Here is a 22,479-nt window from a genome sequence, read left to right as displayed (position 1 = left end):
GTCTTTTGATTTCTCGACTGCTGCTTCCACGGCTGTTGATTGTGGATCCAAGTAAAATGAAATCCTTGACAACTTCAATCTTTTCTCCATTTATCATGATGTTGCTCATTGGTCCAGTTGTGAGGACTTTTGTTTTCTTTATGTTGAGGTGTAATCCATACTGAAGGCTGTGGTCTTTGATCTTCATTAGTAAGTGCTTCAAGTCCTCTTCACTTTCAGGAAGCAAGGTTGTGTCATCTGCATAACACAGGTTGTTAATGAACCTTCCTCCAATCCTGATGTCCCATTCTTCTTCACATAGTCCAGCTTCTCGTATTATGTGCTCAGCATACAGACTGAATAGGTAAGGTGCAAGGATACAACCCTGATGCACACCTTTCCTGACTTTAAACCAATCAGTATCCCCTTGTTCTGTGTGAACAACTGCCTCTTGATCTATGTAATGCTTCCTCACGAAGACAATTAAGTATTCTGGAATTCCCATTCTTCCCAATATTATCCATAATTTGTTATGATCCACACAGTTGAATGCCTTTGCATAGTCAATAAAACACAGGTAAACATCCTTCTGGTATTCTCTGCTTTCAGCCAGGATCCATCTCACATCAGCACTGATATCCCTGGTTCCACATCCTCTTCTGAATCCAGCCTGAATTTCTGGCAGTTCCCTGTCGATATACTGCTGCAGCCGTTTTTGAATGATCTTCAGCAAAATTTTGCTTGCGTGTGATATTAATGATATTGTTCTATAATTTCCACATTGGGTTGGCTCACTTTTCTTGGGAACAGGCGTAAATATGGATCTCTTCCAGTCAGTTGGCCAGGAAGCTGTCTTCCATATTTCTTGGCACAGACGAGTAAGCACCTCCAGCGCTGCATGTGTTTGTTGAAACATCTCAATTGATACTCCATCAATTTCTGGAGCCTTGTTTTTCTCCAATGCCTTCAGAGCAGCTTGTACTTCTTCCTTCAGTACTATGGGTTCCTGATCATATGCCACCTCTTGAAATGGTTGAACACCAACTAATTCTTTTTGGTATAATGACTCTGTATATTCCTTCCATCTTCTTTTGATGCTGCCTGCGTCGTTTAATATTTTCCCTATAGAATTCTTCACTATTGCAACTCGAGGCTTGAATTTTTTCTTCAGTTCTTTCAGCTTGATAAACGCTGAGCATGTTCTTCCCTTTTTGATTTTCCATCTCCAGCTCTTTGCAAAGAGCTGGCCATCTTAGTGGGAGTGAAATGGTATCTCATTGTGGTTTTGATTTGTATCTCTCTGATGGCTAATGATGTTGAACATCTTTTCATGTGTTTGGTGGCCATTTGGATGTCCTCTTTGGTGAAATGTCTATTCAAGTCCTTTGCCTGTTTTATGATCAGGTTATAATTTGGTGCGTTCATGTTATGTGTTTTGTGAGCATTAGGAGTTTTCAGCAAAGAAAAAGAACTATTCTTTTTGTTGTTAAGCTGTTGAAGTTTTATATATGTTTCAGTTATTAGATTCTTATTGGATATATGGTTTCTAAAGATATTCTCCTGGTCAGTGGCTTGTCTTTTCGCTTTTTTGGTAAAGTCTTCTAATGAACAGAAGTTTTTCATTTTTATGAGGTCCCATTTTTATGAGATCCCATTTGTCTATTTTGTATTTATCTGTTAGTTCTTTTGTTACTGCATTAGATAATCCATTGTTAAAAGCTAGGCCTGACAGTGCTGCCCCTACATTTTCTTCTAAGAATTCTATGGTTTTAGTTTTCACATTTAGGTTGCAGAGTTTTTAGCGCCTTTTTATAGTTCTAAAACGTTAATAACTTAGGCTATTGATGTAACAGAAAGAATCTAAAAAACATATTGAAAGTCTGAGTAAACAATAATTCTTACAGTTTATAGGTAATTGTTTTTAAAGTCTGTGTTTTATCTATAGTTTCAAACAGAGCAAAACACCTAATCTGAAACGTTCTTTACTGATGGCCAATTTCATTTTATATGCAAATTTGAAAGATGATTTTAAAACTGTAGCGTTACTTTGTAATGGTGAATCAGGTGAAAGATTCTTAGAAACAAGAGTAATTATTTTTCTTTGCTGAAAACTCCTAAGGCTCACAAAACACATAACATGAATGCCACCAAATTATATATTTGTTGAAATCCATGTTTATTAATTATTAATAAAATTGAATTCTTTAGAAACCAGGTATTTCTTTTGACTGTTAACACAAACTAAACTATTTTATTATAGGACAGCACTATTTAAAGACAATTACGTTGAGTTTAATGTGCATGTAACTCAACAACAAAATGATCTTACAAAGGTGAGACTGGTTGTGATTTGCTACCGTTTTCAAACACTTCAATCAGCATCACTTCAAATAAATCAGTTTGCCATCAATTTATATAATTGTTTTAGAAAAACATTAGAAATATCTGGGGTTATCCACTCATTAACAAGCACTGACTGGCAGGAGGGAAGTAATGATGCGTGGAATATTTCTAGGGTCCTGAATGGCCAGAAGAGCTTTACACAGGCCCTTGCCCTGCAAGGAAAGCTATTCCCTGATGACAGCAAGAGATGGCATCACGGCCTCCTCCAGTGTGACTGCCTTGCACTGGAGTACACCTTATACCATGTGTGTCCACTGATGGCTCAAGAGATTACACTGGTCAGATGAGGATGAATAATTTTTATTTTAAGAGTTAATATTTTTATTTTAATGGTTATCTTTTATTTAAGGCAAGTGATATTGGTTTATAACTTGTAAGAATTCTATAAAGTTTCCTTTAAAGAATTTTACTTAAGCAAAAGAGTAAATCAAGTTAAAGACAACACTAAGTTAAAAAAAAAAATAAGTCACGTGGTACCTTTATGAAGGAATGACTGAAATTTTAGAGACACTGATTATTGGCCCACGCCTCTTTCTCTATTGTGGCTTCCACTAATGGAAATGATAATGCTTTTAACTGGTTCTGATCATACGGTGCTTGTGTGTTACGGACTGAATTGTGTCCCTCAAAAAGATATATTGAAATCCTAGCCCTGGTACCTGTGAACACGACCTTTTTGGGAAATAGGGTCTACGAAGATGTTATTAGTTAACATGAAGTCATATCAGAGCAGGGTGGGTCCTAATCCCATCTGAATTGTGTCTGACAAAAGAAAATAGACATGGACACAGACAGAGGCAGAGGAAGGACAGCCAGGTGATGACCGAGGCAGCCGCAAGCCAAGGAACTTCAAGGATTTCCAGGAGTCAGAAGAAGCTAGGAGGGAGGCATGGAACAATTTCTCTCTGAGAGCCTTCAGAAGTAATCAGCATGGTCTATCCCCTGATTTGTGCTTCTAGTCTCCAAGACTGTGGTACCATTAATTTCTGTTTTTTTAAAGCCACTACTTCTGGTATTTTGTCATGCCAGCCCTAGGAAACTAGTATACTGTGCTTTATTTTAAGTCATCTCAAAGTAGGTGGGTAAGTAATCAGTCAACTAATCCACCCATCAATACAACAACAAGAAAACTGAAAAAACTTGCACCACGGAACTGAGATTAAGAAAAGCCTGAGGCCACAGTTCTTCATAAAGGGGACCTGGCCAATTAAATAGCCCTGGGTCTTCGTCATGATTTGAAATCGACTTGAGGGCATTGGGTTCGGATGCATTTTTTTTTTTTTTTTCTGAGGAGGGGGTTCTTCTGTGATTTGCCAAGTCTGTTCTCCAGGAGGAGCATTCAGATAGAAAATGAGATCATCAATTCAGTAATTTAAATGTTACTTGAAGATCTCTGCATGCATTCCTGTAAATCACACACTTGGAAATTATTCCCAAGGTATTCAAAGAAAAAATAGTCTTCGATGAAGACACAGCACTCTTGAATTTGACTCCTCCACCCCTTCTTTCCTTTTCCCTCCACCAGCCTCCACCCCCAAGGCTTTACTCAGACCCGGAGAACTAAAATAAAATAAATGAATAGGGAGATTAAAAATAAAACTTCTTCATACTTCACATTGAGAGAGAGGCTTGAGTATTTTTTTTCAATAATTTTTATTGTGCTTTAAATGAAAGTTTACAAACCAAGTCACTCTCTCACACAAAAACCCATATACACCTTGCTACACACTCCCAATTACTCTCCCCCTAATGAGACAGCCTGCTCTCTCCCTCCACTCTCTCTTTTCGTGTCCTTTTCGCCAGCTTCTAACCCCCTCCACCCTCTCATCTCCCCTCCCGGCAGGAGATGCCAACATAGTCTCAAGTGTCCACCTGATCCAAGGAGCTCACTCCTCACCAGCATCCCTCTCCAACCCATTGTCCAGTCCAATCCATGTCTGAAGAGTTGGCTTCGGGAATGGTTCCTGTCCTGGGCCAACAGAAGGTCTGGGGGCCATGACCAAAGGGGTCCTTCCAGTCTCAGTTAGACCATTAAGTCTGGTCTTATGAGAATTTGGGGTCTGCATCCCACTGCTCTCCTGCTCCCTCAGGGGTTCTCTGTTTTGTTCCCTGTCAGGGCAGTCATCGGTTGTAGCCAGGCACCATCTAGTTCTTCTGGTCTCAGGATGATGTAGTTGCTGGTTCATGTGGCCCTTTCTGTCTCTTGGGCTCGTAATCATCTTGTGTCCTTGGTATTCTTCATTCTCTTTTGATCCAGGTGGGCTGAGACCAATTGATGCATTTTAGATGGCTGCTTGCTAGTGTTTAAAACCCCAGACGCTACTCTTCAAAGTGGGGTGCAAAATGTTTTCTTAATAGATTTTATTATGCCAATGGACTTAGATGTCTCCTGAAACCATGGTCCCCAGGTCCCTGCCCCTGCTACGCTGACCTTCGAAGCATTCAGTTTATTCAGGAAACTTCTTTGCTTTTGGTTTAGTCCAATTGTGCTGACCTCCCCTGTACTGTGTGCTGTCTTTCCCTTCACCTAAAGTAGTTCTTATCTACTATCTAATTAGTGAATGTCCCTCTCCCACCCCCCTCCCTCCCCCCTCTAGTAACCACAAAAGAATGTTTTCTTCTCAGTTTAAACTATTTCTCAAGTTCTTATAACAGTGGTCTTATACAATATTTGTCCTTTTGCAATTGACTAATTTCACTCAGCATAATGCCTTCCAGGTTCCTCCATGTTATGAAATGTTTCACAGATTCCTCACTGTTCTTTATTGATGCGTAGTATTCCATTCTGTGAATATACCATAATTTATCTATCCATTCATCCGTTGATGGGCACCTTGGTTGCTTCCATGTTTTAGCTGTTGTAAACAGTGCTGCAATAAACATGGGTGTGCATACATCTGTTCGTGTAAAGGCTCTTATTTCTCTAGGATATATTCCAAGGAGTGGGATTGCTGGATCATATGGTAGTTCTATTTCTAGCTTTTTAAGGAAGCGCCAAATCGATTTCCAAACTGGTTGTACCATTTTACATTCCCACTAGCAGTGTCTAAGTGTTCCAATCTCTCCACAGCCTCTCCAACATTTATTATTTTGTGTTTTTTGAATTAATGCCAGCCTTGGAGTGAGATGAAATCTCATTGTAGTTTTGATCTGCATTTCTCTAATGGCTAATGATCGTGAACATTTCCTCATGTATCTGTTAGCTACCTGAATGTCTTCTTTAGTGAAGTGTCTATTCATATCTTTTGCCCATTTTTTAATTGGGTTATTTGTCTTTTTGCAGTTGAGTTTTTGCAGTATTATGTACATTTTAGAGATCAGGTGCTGATCAGAAATGTCATAGCTAAAAACTTTTTCCCAGCCTGTAGGTAGTCCTTTTACTCTTTTGGTGAAGTCTTTGGATGAGCATAAGTGTTTGATTTTTAGGAGCTCCCAGTTATCTAGTTTTTCTTCTACGTTCTTTATAATGTTTTCTATACTGTTTATGCCATGTATTAGGGCTCCTAACTCTGTCCTTATTTTTTCTTCCATGATCTTTATCATTTTAGATTTTATATTTAGGTCTTTGATTCATTTTGAATTAGTTTTTGTGCATGCAGTGAGGTATGGATCTTGTTTCATTTTTTTGCAAATGGATATCCAGTTATGCCAGCACCATTTGTCAAAACGACTGTCTTTTCCCCATTTAACCGTTTTGGGGCCTTTGTCAAATATCAGCTGCTCATATGTGGAGGGATTTATGTCTGGATTCTCAATTCTGTTCCATTCGTCCACGTATCTGTTGTTGTACCAGTACCAGGCTGTTTTGACTACTCTGGTAGTAAAATAGGTTCTAAAATCAGGTAAAGTAAGGCCTCCGACTTTGTTCTTCTTTTTCAGTAATGCCTTATTTATCTGGGGCCTCTTCCCCTTCCATATGAAATTGGCGATTTGTTTCTCCATCTCATTGAAGAATGTTGCTGGAATTTGGATCGGAAGTGCATTAAATGTATAGATCGCTTTTGGTAGAATAGACATTTTTATAATGTTAAGTCTTCCTACCCATAAGCAAGGTATGTTCTTCCACTTATGTAAGTCTCTCTTGGTTTCTTGTAGAAGTGTACTGTAGTTTTCTTTGTATAAGTCTTTTACATCTCTGATAAGATTTATTCCTAAGTATTTTATCTTCTTGGGGGCTACTGTAAATGGCATTGATTTGGTGATTTCCTCTTCAATGTTCTTTTTGTTGGTGTAGAGGAATCCAGCTGATTTCTGTATGTTTATCTTGTATCCCGATACTCTGCTGAACTCTTCTATTAGTTTCAGTAGTTTTCTGGAGGATTCCTTAGGGTTTTCTGTGTATAAGATCATGTCATCTGCAAATAGAGATGCTTTTACTTCTTCCTTGCCAATCTGGATGTCCTGTATTTCTTTATCTAGCCTAATTTCTCTGGCTAGGACTTCCAGCACAATGTTGAATAAGAGTGGTGATGAAGGTCATCCTTGTCTGGTTCCCGATCTCAGTGGGAATGTTTTCAGGCTCTCTCCATTTAGGGTGATGTTGGCTGTTGGCTTTGTATAAATGCCCTTTATTATGCTGAGAAATTTTCCTTCTATTCCTATTTTGCTGAGAGTTTTTATCATGAATGAGTGTTGAACTTCATCAAATGCCTTTTCTGAACCAACTGATAAAATCATGTGATTCTTGTCTTTTGTTTTATTTATGTGGTGGATTACATTAATTGATTTTCTAATGTTGAACCATCCCTGCATGCCTGGCTTGAATCCCACTTGGTCATGGTGAGTTATTTTTTTGATATGTTGTTGAATTCTATTGGCTAGAATTTTGTTGAGGATTTTTGCATCTACATTCTTGAGGGATATAGGTCTATAATTTTCTTTTCTTGTGGTGTCTTTACCTGGTTTTGGTATCAGGGATATGGTGGCTTCACAGAATGAATTTGGTAGTATTCCATCCTTTTCTATGCTCTGAAATACCTTTAGTAGTAGTGGTGTTAACTCTTCTCTGAAAGTTTGGTAGAACTCTGCAGTGAAGCCGTCCAGACCACGGCTTTTTTTTTGTTGGGAGTTTTTTGATTACATTTTCAATCTCTTCTTTTGTTATGGGTCTATTTAGTTGTTCTACCTCTGTTTGTGTTAGTTTAGGTAGGTAGTGTGTTTCTAGGAATCCACCCATTTCTTCTAGGTTTTCAAATTTGTTTGAGTATAGTTTTTCATAGTAATCTGATATGATTCTCTTAATTTCAGTTGGGTCTGTTGTAATATCACCCATCTCATTTCTTATTTGGATTATTTGCTTCCTTTCCTGTTTTTCTTTTGTCAGCTTGGCCAATGGTTTATCAATTTTGTTGAGTTTTTCAAAAAACCAGCTTTTGGTCTTGTTAATTCTTTCAATTGTTTTTCTGTTTTCTATTTCATTTAATTCAGCTCTAATTTTTATTATTTATTTTCTTCTGGTGCTTGAGGGTTTCTTTTGTTGCTCTCTTTCTATTTGTTCAAGTTCTTTAGGGATAGTTCTTTGATTTTGGCCCTTTCTTCTTTTTGGATGTGTGCATTTATTGATATAAATTGGCCTCTGAGCACTGCTTTTGCTGTGTCCCAAAGGTTCTGATAGGAAGTGTTTTCATTCCCATTGGATTCTATGAATTTCTTTATTCCATCCTTAATGTCTTCTATAATCCAGTCTTTTTTGAGCAGGGTATTGTTCAGTTTCCAAGTGTTTGATTTCTTTCCCTGCTTTTCCTGTTATTGATTTCCACTTTTATGGCCTTATGGTCAGAGAATATACTTTGTAATATTTCAATGTTTTGGATTCTGCTAAGGCTTGCTTTATGACCTAATATGTGGTCTATTCTAGAGAATGTTCCATGTGCACTAGAAAAGAAAGTATAGTTGGTTGCTGTTGGGTGGGGTGTTCTATATATGTCTACGAGGTCAAGTTGGTTGATTGTGGCATTTAGATCTTCCGTGTCTTTACTGAGCTTCTTTCTGGATGTCCTGTCCTTCACCGAAAGTGGTGTGTTGAAGTCTCCTACTATTATTGTGGAGCCGTCTATCTCACTTTTCAATGCTGATAGAGTTTGTTTTATGTATCTTGCAGCCCTGTCCTTGGGTACATAAATATTTAATATGGTTATATCTTCTTGGTGTATTGTCCCTTTAATCATTATATAGTGTCCTTCCTTATCCTTTCAGATGGATTTAACTTTAAAGTCTATTTTGTCAGAAATTAATATTGCCACTCCTGCTTTTTTTTATTGTTGTTTGCTGATATATTTTTTTCATCCTTTGAGTTTTAGTTTATGTCTGTAAATCTAAGGTGTGTCTCTTGTAGGCAGCATATAGACGGATCTTGTTTTTTAATCCATTCTGCCACTCTCTGTCTCTTTATTGGTGCATTTAGTCCATTGACATTCAGGGTAATTATTGATAGGTATGAATTTAGTGCTATCATTTTGATGTCTTTTTGTGTGTGTTGACAGCTTCTTTTTCCCACTTGATTTTATGCGCTGAGTAGATTTTCTTTGTGTATTGTCCTTTCCTCATAATTGTTGTTGTTGATTTTGTTTCTGCTGAGTCTGTATTTTTCCCTTTTATTTTATTTTAATGAGTAGGATAGTTTGTCTCCTTCGTGGTTACCTTATTATTTACCCTTATTTTTCTAAATTTAAAACTAACTTTTATTTCTTTGTATTGCCATATCGTCCTCTCCATACAGAAGGTGTATGATTACATTTCTTAGTCCCTCTTTATTATTTTAATGTTGTCTTCTTTTATATAATAACATTGCCGTTACCCTGTGTTGGCCTTTTTTTTTAATCTGGCTTTGTAGTTTTTTTTTTTTTCCCTGTCTGGGTTGACTTCTGGTTGCTCTGCCCAGAGTTCTAGTCTTGGGTTGATACCTGATATTATTGATTTTCTAACCAAAGAACTCCCCTTAGTATTTCTTGTTGTTTTGGTTTGGTTTTTACGAATTCCCTCAACTTGTGTTTATCTGGAAATGTCTTAATTTCACCTTCATATTTAAGAGACTGTTTTGATGGATATATGATTCTTGGCAGGCAATTTTTTTCCTTCAATTTTTTAAATATGTCATCCCATTGCCTTCTTGCCTGCATGGTTTCTGCCAAGTAGTCTGAGCTTATTCTTATTGGCTCTCCCTTGTAGGTGACTTTTCTTTTATCCCTCACTGCTCTTATAATTGTCTCCTTACCTTTGGCTTTGGCAAGCTTGATTATAATATGTCTTGGTGACTTTCTTTTAAGATCAACCTTATGTGGTTTTTTTTTATGTGGAGTTCGATGAGCATCTTGGATAGATATCTTCTCATCTTTCACAATATCAGGGAAGTTTTCTGCCCACAAATCCTCAACAATTTTCTCTGTATTTTCTGTTATCCCTCCCTGTTCTGGTACTCCAATCACTCGCAGGTTATTTCTCTTGATAGAGTCCCACATGATTCTTAAGGTTTCTTCATTTTTTTTAATTCTTTTATCTGATTTTTCTTGAAATATATTAGTGCCAAGTGATTTATCTTCAAGTTCAGAAATTCTAGCTTCTACTTGCTCAGTTCTGCTCCTCTGACTTTCTATTGAGTTATCTAATTCTGAAATTTTATTGTTAATCTTCTGAATTTCTGATTGCTGTCTGTCTATGGATTTTTCCAGCTTATTAAACTTTTCATTATGTTCCTGAATAATCTTTCTGAGTTCTTCAGTTGCTTTATCTGTGTGTTCCTTGGCTTGTTCTGTGTATTGCCTCATGTCCTTCCTGATGTCTTGAAGGGTTCTGTATATTAAACTTTTGTATTCTGCATCTGGTAATTCCAGGAATGCACTTTCATCTAAAAGATCCCTGGATTCTTTGATTTGAGAGCCTGGTGAGGTGATCATGGCCTGTTTCTTTATGTGACTTGATATTGACTGTTGTCTCCGAGCCATTTAGAAGTTATTGTATTAGTTTATGCTTGCTTACTGTGTCGTAGCTGCTTGCTGTGTTTTGTTTTGGTATACCCCTATGGGTTGCTTGAGTGAGCTAGCTTGATTATTTTCACCTTTGGAGCTCTGGTGTCCTATCCACAGCTGGTTAGAGCTGTTATCAGGTATATCAGTCTAGGAGTCCATTCAGTTTTCTTGTATGAATTCAGCTCAGGTTTCCAGGTAGCTGATATCAAGTGTGTGGTACAGGGTCTGTCCTACAGTCTTAGAGGGGCAGGGGTGATTAGCGTATATACTGGTATCTGATTGCAGCACGAGGTCACGCTCTGAACAAGGCAGGGGGCTGAGAACCGACCCCCAAGCGTCTCTGAGGAAAATGGGTCTCTGTTCCCTAGAGTGTGCTGGTGGGTGGGCTCTGCAGAGGCACCATGGGCACCCAAAGATTTTGTTGTAAGGACTGGGAGGTACCAGTTATCCCTGGACCCCTCTTGCAGGTGGCTGGGCGACCCAAGTGGAGCCACCAGTCCTTAGGTCCCTGTTGTGGGTAGGTGAGGGCCTTGTTTAATAGGCAAAGCAATGTCAAATGTCAAACACCCACCTCTCCACCGGACCGCTGAAATGGTTGGAGTTTGCCAACAAGTGCCCATTCTCCCCAAATAGGCCCACACAGGTCCATGCAGAAGGGAAAGGTGTTCAAGATCCATGGACGGTTTATGCCTGGACAGGAGCCGCTTCTGTCCTGTGCTCCCCCAGTTAATGGAGCTAGCAAATTATCTTTTCCCCCCAGTTGGAAATTTTTTCCTTCCCCAAGGCTGGGAGGGCGGCTCCAGGTGCTCACCAGGGTCTATCTCAGGCCTAGGGATTTAGCCATTGAAGCTGGGTTGGGGGTGGAGGGGGGGCCGTGGTAAGATATACGCAAGTACTTAGCTTTTGCCGAGAGCGCCCTTCTGCTCAGGTTCCGGAGGTGTGAGTGGGCTGTGTGTCTGGCTCCTTCTCCCTGAGGAAACTGCTGCGGAATGCTAGGACCAGCCCACCACTGCCACTGGCGCCGCTGCAACCGCCTCTCCGGGAAAGGTGCCTGACAGCTCCCGGTGATTCTGGTCCGGTAACTCCTCTCCACTTCTGAACGGCCTCTTCCTCCCCCTGCCCCTCAGTTCATTGTCTATTCTTGCCTTTGACGCTCACGGCTCCCAGCTTGTCACAAATATACTCCTTTCGCTTGTTTTTTCAGGTCTTTGTTGTAAAGAGGGCTGCATGGAAGTGTCTGTCTATTCCGCCATCTTGGGTCCACCTCTTTGAATTGCCTCAAGGCCTGAGTATTTTTAACACAGATTTTGAATGCATGTTTTGTCACCAAACCAAGGGGCCTTTGGGCCTGGACTCTTTTCACTTCAAGTTGGGCAAGGTGATTTGATCAATCAGGGCAGAGAAGGCCCTGCTCACCTGCTCAGCTCCATGGTACAGATCCGTGTTTACTGAAGACTGAGGACCTAAAATCAACAAACAAGAGAGCCCTTCAGAGAAATGCACCCATAGGTTCTCAAGCTGATTTTTATAAAACTCTAGCACAGAAGAGAAAGAGAGCCCATCTCATCTCAGTTCCTAATGACAATGCCCTTTCCCTAAGCTAGCTAGCAAATAAGATGACTGTTATTTACCACGAGCAATACTATCAATTCAACTAGCTTGTGAGTTCTTAAAGGGCATTTTCTCATAGCTCTTAGCACAGATTTCAGTTGCCAGAAGCCCATTCTAAAACAGTGGTTCAAGCTCGAGTGTATTTCAGAATCACCTAGACATCTGGTTAAAACAGATTGCTAGTTCCCTGATGTATTAAGTCTTCGGTGGGGCCCCCAAATTTGTGTTTCTAACAAATTTCCAGGTGATACTGATGCTAGTGGTACAGGGACTACACTTTGAGAACCACTGCTCAATAGCTCCTTGATGAATGGTTTGAGTGGTCTCCTATGACCTATTATAATAGGGACTGTACCGTAGAAAGATCTACAATTTGGCAGTTATCAACCAAAAGCCTGATATGCATAATCTTTAACCTAATAGTTATTTTCTAAGAACTGATCCTAGAAAACATATTTACGTATCAGTACAAAGAAATACTTTACAAGGATACTCACCAAAGCTTTTCTGTGATAATAAAAAAATTGGATGCAACTTAATTATACAATAATAAACACATTATGGTACAATTATACCCTGGGATATCATGCAGCATTTGAAACATGACATTGCTCAGTGTCTAAAATATATTGCCAAGTGAAAAAAAACAAAAGCATAGTGTGGTGGTTAAAATTGCATGTCAACTTGGCTCGGCCATGATATTCAGTGTTTCAGCAGTTGTATAATGTTGTGATCATTTTTATAATGCTGTGATCACTTCCTTGTTGAAATTTGATACGTGATCACCCCCATGATAGAATCTGCTGAGTGGTACTGCCCTCTGCCCTGTATTTCCTTTCTGCTCAACTTGCCAAGGTTTTTAGCTTGTTCTGGATTCAGCAGCTGGCTTTTGTCATCTGATCTCTGGTTCTTCGGACTTGAGGCAACAGCTTACCTGTTGATCTTGGGATTCTTTCAGCTTCACAGCCTGCGAGGGAGTCCTACTCCCGGACCTGCCATCCTTGGGTTTGCCAGCCCCTGCAGCTACCTGAATCAGGAGAAACCTTGTGGTTTTGCCTGCCAATCTTGGGATTTGTCAACCTTCACGGCCTGTGAGCAGGAGCCCTGCACCCTGACCTAGTGATCTTGGGTTCACCAGCTTCTGCAGCTGTGTGAATTGGGAGAGGCCTCTATCCTAATCCACAGACTTGGGATGTTCCAGCCTCTGTAATCACGTGAGCTGTCACCATGATATAAATTTCTCTCAATATATTTATACACTTTACTGATTTTCCTTTTCTAGAGAACCCAGCCTAAGACATTTGGAGTGGGGTGCCTCCAGGCACTTGTCGGTGGAGCTACAGAGCTTTGGAACACTTGCCCTAGCAGGGTAGCTGTGGGTGTGAGGCCCAAGGAGCTGAGAGGCTAAGAGATCAGGAAACAGAAGCTGAAGAGACAAGGAACACAAGAAGCCAAGATGCCTCAGTCTCAAAAGGTATGGCTATAACCTCTGGGGTTTCAAAGAGTGGAGCCATGGCCTCTGGTGTTTCTAAGGGTGGAGTTGCCACTCAGATGGACTAGGAGAATGATATTTCTAAAGCCAAGGGAGCAGAGTTGCTGTCCCAGTGGGCCTGCAAGGTAGAGCTGAAGCCCAGGGCAAAGGGGCCTTCACTCAGAATCTGGAGAGTGTGGCCAATACCTAGTGTCTGGGAGGCAAGGCCATTCTGTAAATGGTCTCAGAGAACAGAGGATGATTTTCAAAGCCTTGATGGCTAATGTAATGTGTTCTGCTTACTTGCTTGGTACCTGTTATCCCTTCTTTTCCTCCAGTTTCTGCCATTTGTAATGGAAATGTCTAGCTTGTGCTTGTTCTGCCACTGCATTTTGGAAGCAGATAACTTGTATTTTAGATTTCACAGGTGAAAAAGAACTTTTGGATTTTGGACTTAGAGCTAAGACTTTTGCTATATGATGGTGTAAATATGCTCTGCTTGTTGCAAGGATGTGATTTGGGGGGCAAAGGGTGGAATGTCATGAATTGAATTATGTCCCCACCCCCCCCAAAATATGTGTATCAATTTGGCTGGGCCATGATTCCTGGTATTGTGTGATTTTCTCACATGTTGTAAATCCTGCCTCTATGAAGTTAATGAGGGAGGATGGGTGGCAGTTGTGTTAGTGAGGCAGGACTCAATCTACAAGATTGGATTGTGTTTTGAGGCAATTTCTTTTGAGATATAAAAGAGGGAAGGGAGTAGAGAGACAGAGGGATCTCATACCACCAAGAAAGCAGTACTGGGAGAAAAGCATGTCCTTTGGATCCAGGTTCCCTGCACGGAGAAGTTCCTAGATTGGGGGAAGATTGACAAGAAGGCTGACAGAGATAGAAAGCCTTCCCCTGGAGCTGATGCCCTGAATTTGGACTTTTAGCTTACTTTACTGTGAAGAAACAATTTTTTCTTTGTTAAAGCTGTCCACTTGTGGTATTTCTGTTATAGCAGCACTAAATAACCAAGTATTGTTATGGTCTAACTTATGTTGAAAAAGTGAAGACATATATATGCATAGAACACATTTTGAAAAAAAAACTTACCGAACTGTTAACAGTGGTTACAACTGAGAAACAGGTGAGAGGGGTTAAGGGCACGATGATGAATTCATTTTTAAAAATTTATGTACTTCTGCATTTTAATTTTATAATGAGCATACAGTATTATATTATTTGTGTAATTAAAAACAGAAATGGCTCATCCACCCACATAAAAAAAAATAGGAAATGAAAAAATGGAAAGGCTTTTTTTGTTAGTTATATATTTTTCATCATATGATATATATTGTGCCCCCATCTGACGGTTTTCTGTTGAACATAAGAGGGAGGATCCATGTCTTTTTATTCCATCTGTCCTCTAACATCGCTCCAGGACTACAAGGACCTTGAATAAATAATATTTTACTGCCTGACTAAAACAACTTGTCCAGTGGCAAATTTATTTTAGGATAATCTGTTTCTCAGCCCACAGAGATGAAAACCTAAAATACAGCAATAGAGAAATTGGGAAGCAATAATCCATTTTACATATGGGAATTTTTCTTGTTTCTGTTTGTTTTTCTTCATAAGTTCCAGTCTCTTGAAATGTTAGAAATAGCCAAAGATACACACCTAGCACCTAGCATGTTGTCTGGCATACAGTTGGAATTCAATAAATATATAGACTGAATTAATATAGCACATAGGGTACAGTTGGAATTCACTAAATATATAAACTGAATTAATATTGCACAAAGGGGAAGGCCTAATGCCACTCCTTGGAAGTCCTATGTAGTAGTTCTGTTCTGTCCTGTGGAGTCACTATGAGTCAGAATTGACTCGACAGCAACTGGTTTAGTTTTTTGGTTTGAATGAGTTGTTAGATAAAAATACCTGTGACATGGACAATCCAAAGGACATCAAAATGGGAAAATAATTTGCTTGAATGTCATTAAAAATGTATGTGGTCTCTGAATGACTCAAGGATGGGAGAGGAGGCCACTAGAATGCTAGACGCTGAGGTTAAAATAATAGTTTAAAGTGACAGATCTAGGTGGGGAAGAAAGCAACAGGAATGGATCCCTCATTTACCACCTTAGCTATGCCTAATCTCATCACCCTACTCTCCCACCCCTAGTTCCCTTCTCACTGTTGAAACTTGCAGTGACAGATGAGTGGCAAAGAGAGATGGGAAAGAATCAGGGGAAAGAATTTAGGAGATATATTCAGGGGAAATTTTACTCACAAATGGAGAGAAAATAACTTAACGAAAAAGTAAAACCAGAGATTATGTCCTTCATTTTCACCACAGAAGCAAGTAGCATTAAATATTCTTTCAAATGTAAACCTTTGCTGGAAGTTTTGATCAAATCGTTTGCTACTAATTTTCAATCCAACATTTGAAATTTAAAGAGGTTTGGAGAACCCCTTCTACATGACTTTCTCTTTTTCACTAAGCTCTCAGGGTCTCTTGAAATCCTATTATCTTATATCTTGATACTGAATCACTCTAATCAGGTCATGCCAACAACTACCCAAACCTAACCGTCAGATTTGCTGGTTTAGTCGTGTTAAGCCTTTAAGTAACGTAAAGTTCATCTTAATTTCCAACGTGAGTTGGTTCCTTAGCAAATCTGAAATCCAAAACGGTAGTCAGCTTTGACGATAGTCATGACACTGGGTGAATACACCAGCACTCTGAGTAAATCTTAGCCTGTTACAAGCTGTAAATCTTTCTAATTTTCTCAACATCCTTCAAATTAAAAACAACAACAACAAAAAAACAACAACCTTTAACAGTAAAATGAGGAGCTCTAGTGGTGCAATGTGTAAGCACTCAGCTGCTAACTGAAAGGTCAGCAGTTCAAACCCATTAGCCACTCATGGGAGAAAAGACCTGGTTATTTGCTCCTGTAAAGATTTGCAGTGTAGGAAACTCTATGGGGGCAGTTCTACTCTGTCCTATAGAGTTGCTATGAGTTGGAATCAACTCAGAGACATACACAACAACAACAACAACAACGGTAACATGATCAAAGGCTTCCTGCTGTTATCTGATGAATCCATGACAGAGATAAAATGAAAGTAACAAATATCTTCATTTAGCTTGTTTCCCTTTCTAATTCTTCATCAGCAAGTTTATCATACTTTAGGCTCTGATTTAGTGCAGTTCTGGTAAACATAAATGGGTTATAGAATGTACTCTTATAATCCATATTGACAATGGCCATGTCGAGTGTGTAAACCTGATCACTATCAATACCACATTGAGTAAGGATACAAGCTTAATTAGAGAAATATCTGGCTGAGTCAGAAGTGAGACTGTTTACAAATGTAAACGGTAGCCATGAAAATTAGCATAGATTCTTATGCTTAAAGGCCTAAGAGAAATAAGACTTACATAACTTTGGTGAAGGGTAAGACGGTACACAATACTGGGGAAGCCAGCACAACTTGTCCAAAGCAAGGTCATGGAAGCTCCACAGACACATCCAAACTCCCTGAGGGACCAAATTACTGGGCTGAGGGCTGTGGGGACCATGGCCTCAGGGAACATCTAGCTTAACTGGCATAACATAGTTTATAAAGTAAATGTTCTACATTTTACTTTGGTGAGCAGTGTCTTAAAAGCTTATGGGGTCTTAAAAGCTTATGAGCGACCATCTAAGATACTCTACTGGTCTCGCCCGATCTGGAGCAAGGGAAAATGAAGAAAACCAAAGACATAAGGGCAAGATTAGTCCAAAGGACTAATGGACCACAAGTACCACAGCCTCTACCAGACTGAGTCCAGAACAACTAGATGGTGCCCAGCTACTACCATCGACTGCTTTGACAGGGATCACATTAGAGAGTACAGGAAAGAGCTGAATAAAAATGTAGAACAACATTTAAACTCACACAAAAAAGACCAGACTTACTGGTCTGACAGAGACTGGAGAAATCCCAAGAGTACGGCCCCTGGACACACTTATAGCACAGTACTGAAGTCATTCCTGACATTCAGCCTTTAGCCAAAGATTAGACAGTCCCATAAAACAAAATGAGACTAAAGGGGCACACCAGCCCAGGGGCAAGGAACAAGAAGGCAGGAGGGGACAGGGAAGCTGGTAATGGGGAACCCAAGGTCGAGAAGGGGAGACTGTTGATGTGTCATGGGGTTGGCAACAAATGTCACAAAACAATATATGTATTAATTGTTTAATGAGAAACTAGTTTGCTCTGTAAACGTTCATTTAAAGCACTATAAAAAGAATGTGCAAAAAAATATGGAACAAAATTCAAATTAAAAAAAAAAAAATGATCAGACTTACTAGCCTGAAAGAGTGTGGAGGAACCCCCAAGACTATTGCCCTAAGACAATCTTCTAACTTGAAACTGAAGACACTCCCAGAGGCCACCTTTCAGTTAAATAAAACCGAAAAGGAGGGACAGAGAAACCTGATGAATAGAAACAGGGAACACGGAAGGGTGGTGGGGGAAGTGGGGGGAATGGGGAGAGTGCTGACACATTGCAGGGATTACAAGCAATGCCAGGGAACAATTTATGTATGATTTATTGATTGAAAAACTAATTCTCTATGTTAACTTTCACCTAAAGCACAATAAAATGTTAAAAATATTAAAAAAAAGACTTACTTAAAAGAAATAAGACAATAAATTCAAATCTCATCAATTAGAATTTGTTGAATCATCAAGGAATATAGAATACTATAATAACAAAATGAAAATATGCACCTTGAATCTAATATCATTGGCACATTTATATGATAACACATACTTCATGCAGAAGCATCACAGTGGTCTATTGAGATTATAAAAGATGAATTTTTTGAGGCTTATATTTTGTTTATATTTTCTACAAGATAGAATAACATTAATTTCATCTTTATAAATTACTATACCATCTGAATTTAGAAGTAAACTTTACCTTTTCATGATTTTCCTTTTAATGACAGAACAATGTGTATGTATAGGAAACACACACACACACAGACACACACAGACAAAATTCACTGCCATCCAGTCGCTTCTGACTCATATGACCCTACAGGACAGAGTAAAACCGCTCCATAGGGTTTCCAAGGCTGTAAATGGAAGCAGACTGCCACGCCTTTCTTCTAGGAAGCAGCTGGTGGGTTTGAACTGCTGACCTTTTGGTTAGTAGCCAAGTACTTTAACCACTGCACCACCAGGGCTTCTGTGTACGTACATAGCTATAATTACAATAGATTTTTATATGTAAAAACAAACCAAAAGGGAAACCCTGGTGGCATAGTAGTTAAGTGCTATGGTTGCTAATCAAAAGGTTGGCAGTTCAAATCTACCAGGCACTCCTTGGAAACTCTACAGGGCTGTTCTATTCTGTCCTATAGGGTCCTATGAGTCGGAATCGACTAGATTTTTATGTATAGCACTTGATAAAGTCACTTAAAATATGTACAAATCTTTTTACTTAAGGTATCAAACTGCTCAAGTGTTGGGATACTGTCTTCCAAAAATGTATAGTCGACCTACTCTCATAGGAATCTAAAATGTGCAACATAGCCTACTAACAATTTAAGGCTGAACAACATTTTAGAAATCAGCACCTTTCATAAGCTCATTTGGAGAGACAAAAACAAAAATTAAAAACAAGATGATGATGCCAAAGAGTAAAAATCTTTCCTCTAAAGCACATTTTTAAAAAAAAATTTTATTGTGCTTTAAGTGAAAGTTTACAAATCAGGTCAGTCTCTCACACAAAAACTTATATACACCTTGCTACATACTCCCAATTGTTCTCCTAGTGAGACAGCCCGCTCCCTCCCTCCACTCTCTCTTTTTGTGTCCATTTCTTCAGCTTCTAACCCCCTTACCCTCTCACCTCCCCTCCAGGCAGGACATGCCAACATAGTTAAAGCCCAATTTTTATGTGAATTTTTCCTAAAAATGTCAAGTGGATACTGACTTTGCTTTTAATACTCATTGTGACTCCAAAGACATTTGAATGGAAATAGAGTGGGTGGTATATCGGGTCAGCCTAAGAATGAGGCATAAGAAGTTTCATCCTGTCTTTGTCTCAGGCAGTTTGAGGGTTCTTCTGACACCTTTAGGACCTTGTTTCCTTCAATCCAAAAATTACAGCTCCAGCCCCATTCACCATAGCGTTCTTTAGGGTCACCAAATAATTACTTCATTGACTTGGCTCTATTATGGTCTGTATAAAATTGACATTATTATGTGCCCGTTTTACAGTTCACCTCCTCTAACACAGAAACACAGGAGAATGTTACCCTTTGTTTTATCACAAGTCAACAGAAGATCTGTGTGACAGGAAAGACCTTAGGCTTTCTTAAAGAAATGGATACAGATATAAAGTAATAAAACTCTCTAGCTGGAAATAAGACAAAGTCACTTCAAATCAGAAGAAATAGCTATAGTAAAGTAAGGATTGAAAAAAAAAGATTTCAGAACTTAGCAATGAGTCACAGCTTATGAAAACAATGATGTTACTACCTATATGTTGTGTGTGCTGTATGCCACTGAGTCAATTTTGACTCACTGTGACCCTATAAAAAAAAAGAAAAAATAGGACAGAGTAATTGCCCCATAGGGTTTCCTAGGTTCTAGTCTTTACAGGAGCAGATCACCAAGTCTTTTTTCATGTACAGAGGCTGGTGGGTTCAAACCACTGCCCTTTGGGTGGTTAGCAGCCAAGAGCTTAACCACTGCACCACCAGAGAAAACTAAATTAATCAATTCTCTTCTAGAAAGAGATTACCGCTCTTACTTTCATTTTTAAATGGTAACATCAGGCTGCCCAGTTATATATGAGTTGGGTCTACTGATAATAATAGTTGCAATTAACAAAATAATAAGCATTTATTGGATGCTTAATCGACTCGACAGCAGTGGGTTTGGGGATTGTGTTCCCAGCTGGCACAAATAGCTATGCTCCTGACTGCTAGCTGAAAGATTGGCAGTTCGAACCCACCCAGGTGTACCTTGGAACACAGGCCTGGTGATCTACTTCTGAAAGGTCACAGCCTTCAAAGTCCTATGGCATAGTTCTACTCTGCACACATGGGGCCTCCATGAATTGGAATCGACTTGACAGCAACCAACGACAACTATGTACCAGGTGCTATACTAACGTCTTACATGGTTTATCATTTTTAATGCTCACAAAAACTGTCTTATATGGTTTATCACTTTTAATGCTCACAATAATTTGATGAATTGGGAAATTCTAGAATGTAGACAAACAAGTTCAGAGATGCTACTGACATTGAAAAGATTCAGAACTCTGCTACTCACCAAATGAGTTGTAGCTGTTGGGCTGATCTGGCATGCTGTGAAACCATGTTTGAAAAGACAGCCTTATTTCCTGGCCATTACTGCCTCTGCTGACTGTGAAAACCTTACCTGATGGCATTTCGAGAGTGAAGGCATCCATACATTTTGATAGCAGTTCTTGCAGTTCCTCTTCCTCCGACTCATCCTTCCTCTCCTCGATGTTAGTGGTCTCTTTCCTTTCAGCAGGTGCCAGAGCAGGACTGCTGATTTCAGCAGGGATAAATTGGGGGATGTCCAGCAGCAACCCGTCCTGAGCACTGGGTAGGCTTTGCTTCATCATCTTTTGGGCTTGGTTTTGTGCCCTGCTGCTTCGCACTGACCTTGGCTGCAAAATGGCCTCTGGTGGCTCTGGATTTGGTAGAGCATGCTCTGTATTTGTTTGACTTGGGTGACTTCTGCCAACAGCGGTGGAGTTAGGAAGAGGTTCCCACTCTGAGCCTTCCTCAGTGATATTCTTGATCCATGAAGAGTCTCCTTTCCTCCAAAACCTTTTAGTCAAAGAGAGGTCACTCTTCGACACCATATTTGGACAGGAAGAAGATAAAGGATGAAGTGGCTGCAACGTTGCCTAGATAAACAAGACGTTGTTTAGGAAGAAATTAATATTTATCTTACTTTTTTCATGAATGCATTAAATTCCAATATTCCAATAGAAAACTTTAATGCAAGACTTTTCTTTCTACTCTCTAAACATTGTATTATAAATCTTATTTTATGCTGTTAAATCAACATCGACTTAAAACTGTCTATGAAAAGTTGGCACAGCTCAGATTCTAAAATCACAAGGAATATCACTAGGAACTTGGGGAAAATTCTATGTTGTAAGAAGTCCAGGTTCTAGAACTATCATAAGGAATTTGGGAAATATCAACATATGTTGAATCAACAGATGAAAATTGTTACAACAAAACACAGTCATAATGATCTATTTAAGTAGGTATGTTGTGAGGGGTTTCATGATACATTAAACCCAAAAACCAAAACCGTTGCTGCCGAGTCGATGCTGACTCAGAGTGACCCTATAAGACAGAGTAGAACTGCCTCACAGGGTTTCCAAGGAGTGGCTGGTGGATTTGAACTGCTGACCTTTTGGTTAGCAGCTGAGCTCTTAACCACTTCGCCACCAGGGCTCCATCGTGATATGTTATAGGTATAAAATCTAAGTGGAGGTGTTACCTGTAAAACTCAGTTCTCAAAGTTTGGTCCATAGACCCCTGAGTGGGTCCCCAAACACTTTTAGAGGTCTGAGACACCAAAATTATTTTCATAATGACACTTAGACGTTCGTTATTTGCCTTTTTGTTGTGTTGACATTTGTGCTGATGTCGCAAATGCAAGAGTCAGTAAAACTGCTGGTGCCTTAGCACAGTCAAGGCAGCGTCAGCAAACGGTGCCGATAGCCACGCTATTCTTCACCACCATGCAATTTCCGTTTAAAAAAGGTGCCAGTTCCACACTTGACGGAGTAGTAGAAGTTATTAATTTTATTAATAATAGCACATATCTTTCTCACATTATGGGTGATGAAATGGGAAATGTGCATAAAACATAGTCGAATACAAAACTCACCATGAGAAAAAGCATTTGTGTAGAAGAATGACTGACGGACTGTGGGTACTCAGACTTGGGTATCTGGCAGACACTGTCACAAAAATGAATGAAGTGAGACTATCACTG

General features: G+C 39.4%; 1 protein-coding gene across 1 annotated transcript in view; it reads right to left on the bottom strand.

Moving 5' to 3' along the window:
- Nucleotides 1-11,705: 11,705 nt before the first annotated feature.
- The window catches only part of DYTN (dystrotelin), a 58,073-nt gene continuing 47,299 nt past the window's right edge, over nt 11,706-22,479 (bottom strand). The window contains exons 11-12 of the mRNA XM_003406107.3: nt 20,872-21,370; nt 11,706-11,809 (exon numbers count right to left, since the gene is read on the bottom strand). Coding sequence (XP_003406155.2) covers nt 11,706-11,809; nt 20,872-21,370 — 603 coding nt within the window. The remainder of the gene's footprint in view (nt 11,810-20,871; nt 21,371-22,479) is intronic.

Source organism: Loxodonta africana, chromosome 6 (assembly GCF_030014295.1).
Source record: "Loxodonta africana isolate mLoxAfr1 chromosome 6, mLoxAfr1.hap2, whole genome shotgun sequence".
In the NCBI taxonomy this organism is placed as follows: Eukaryota; Metazoa; Chordata; class Mammalia; order Proboscidea; family Elephantidae; genus Loxodonta; species Loxodonta africana.
This window is presented reverse-complemented; position numbering and strand designations above follow the sequence as displayed.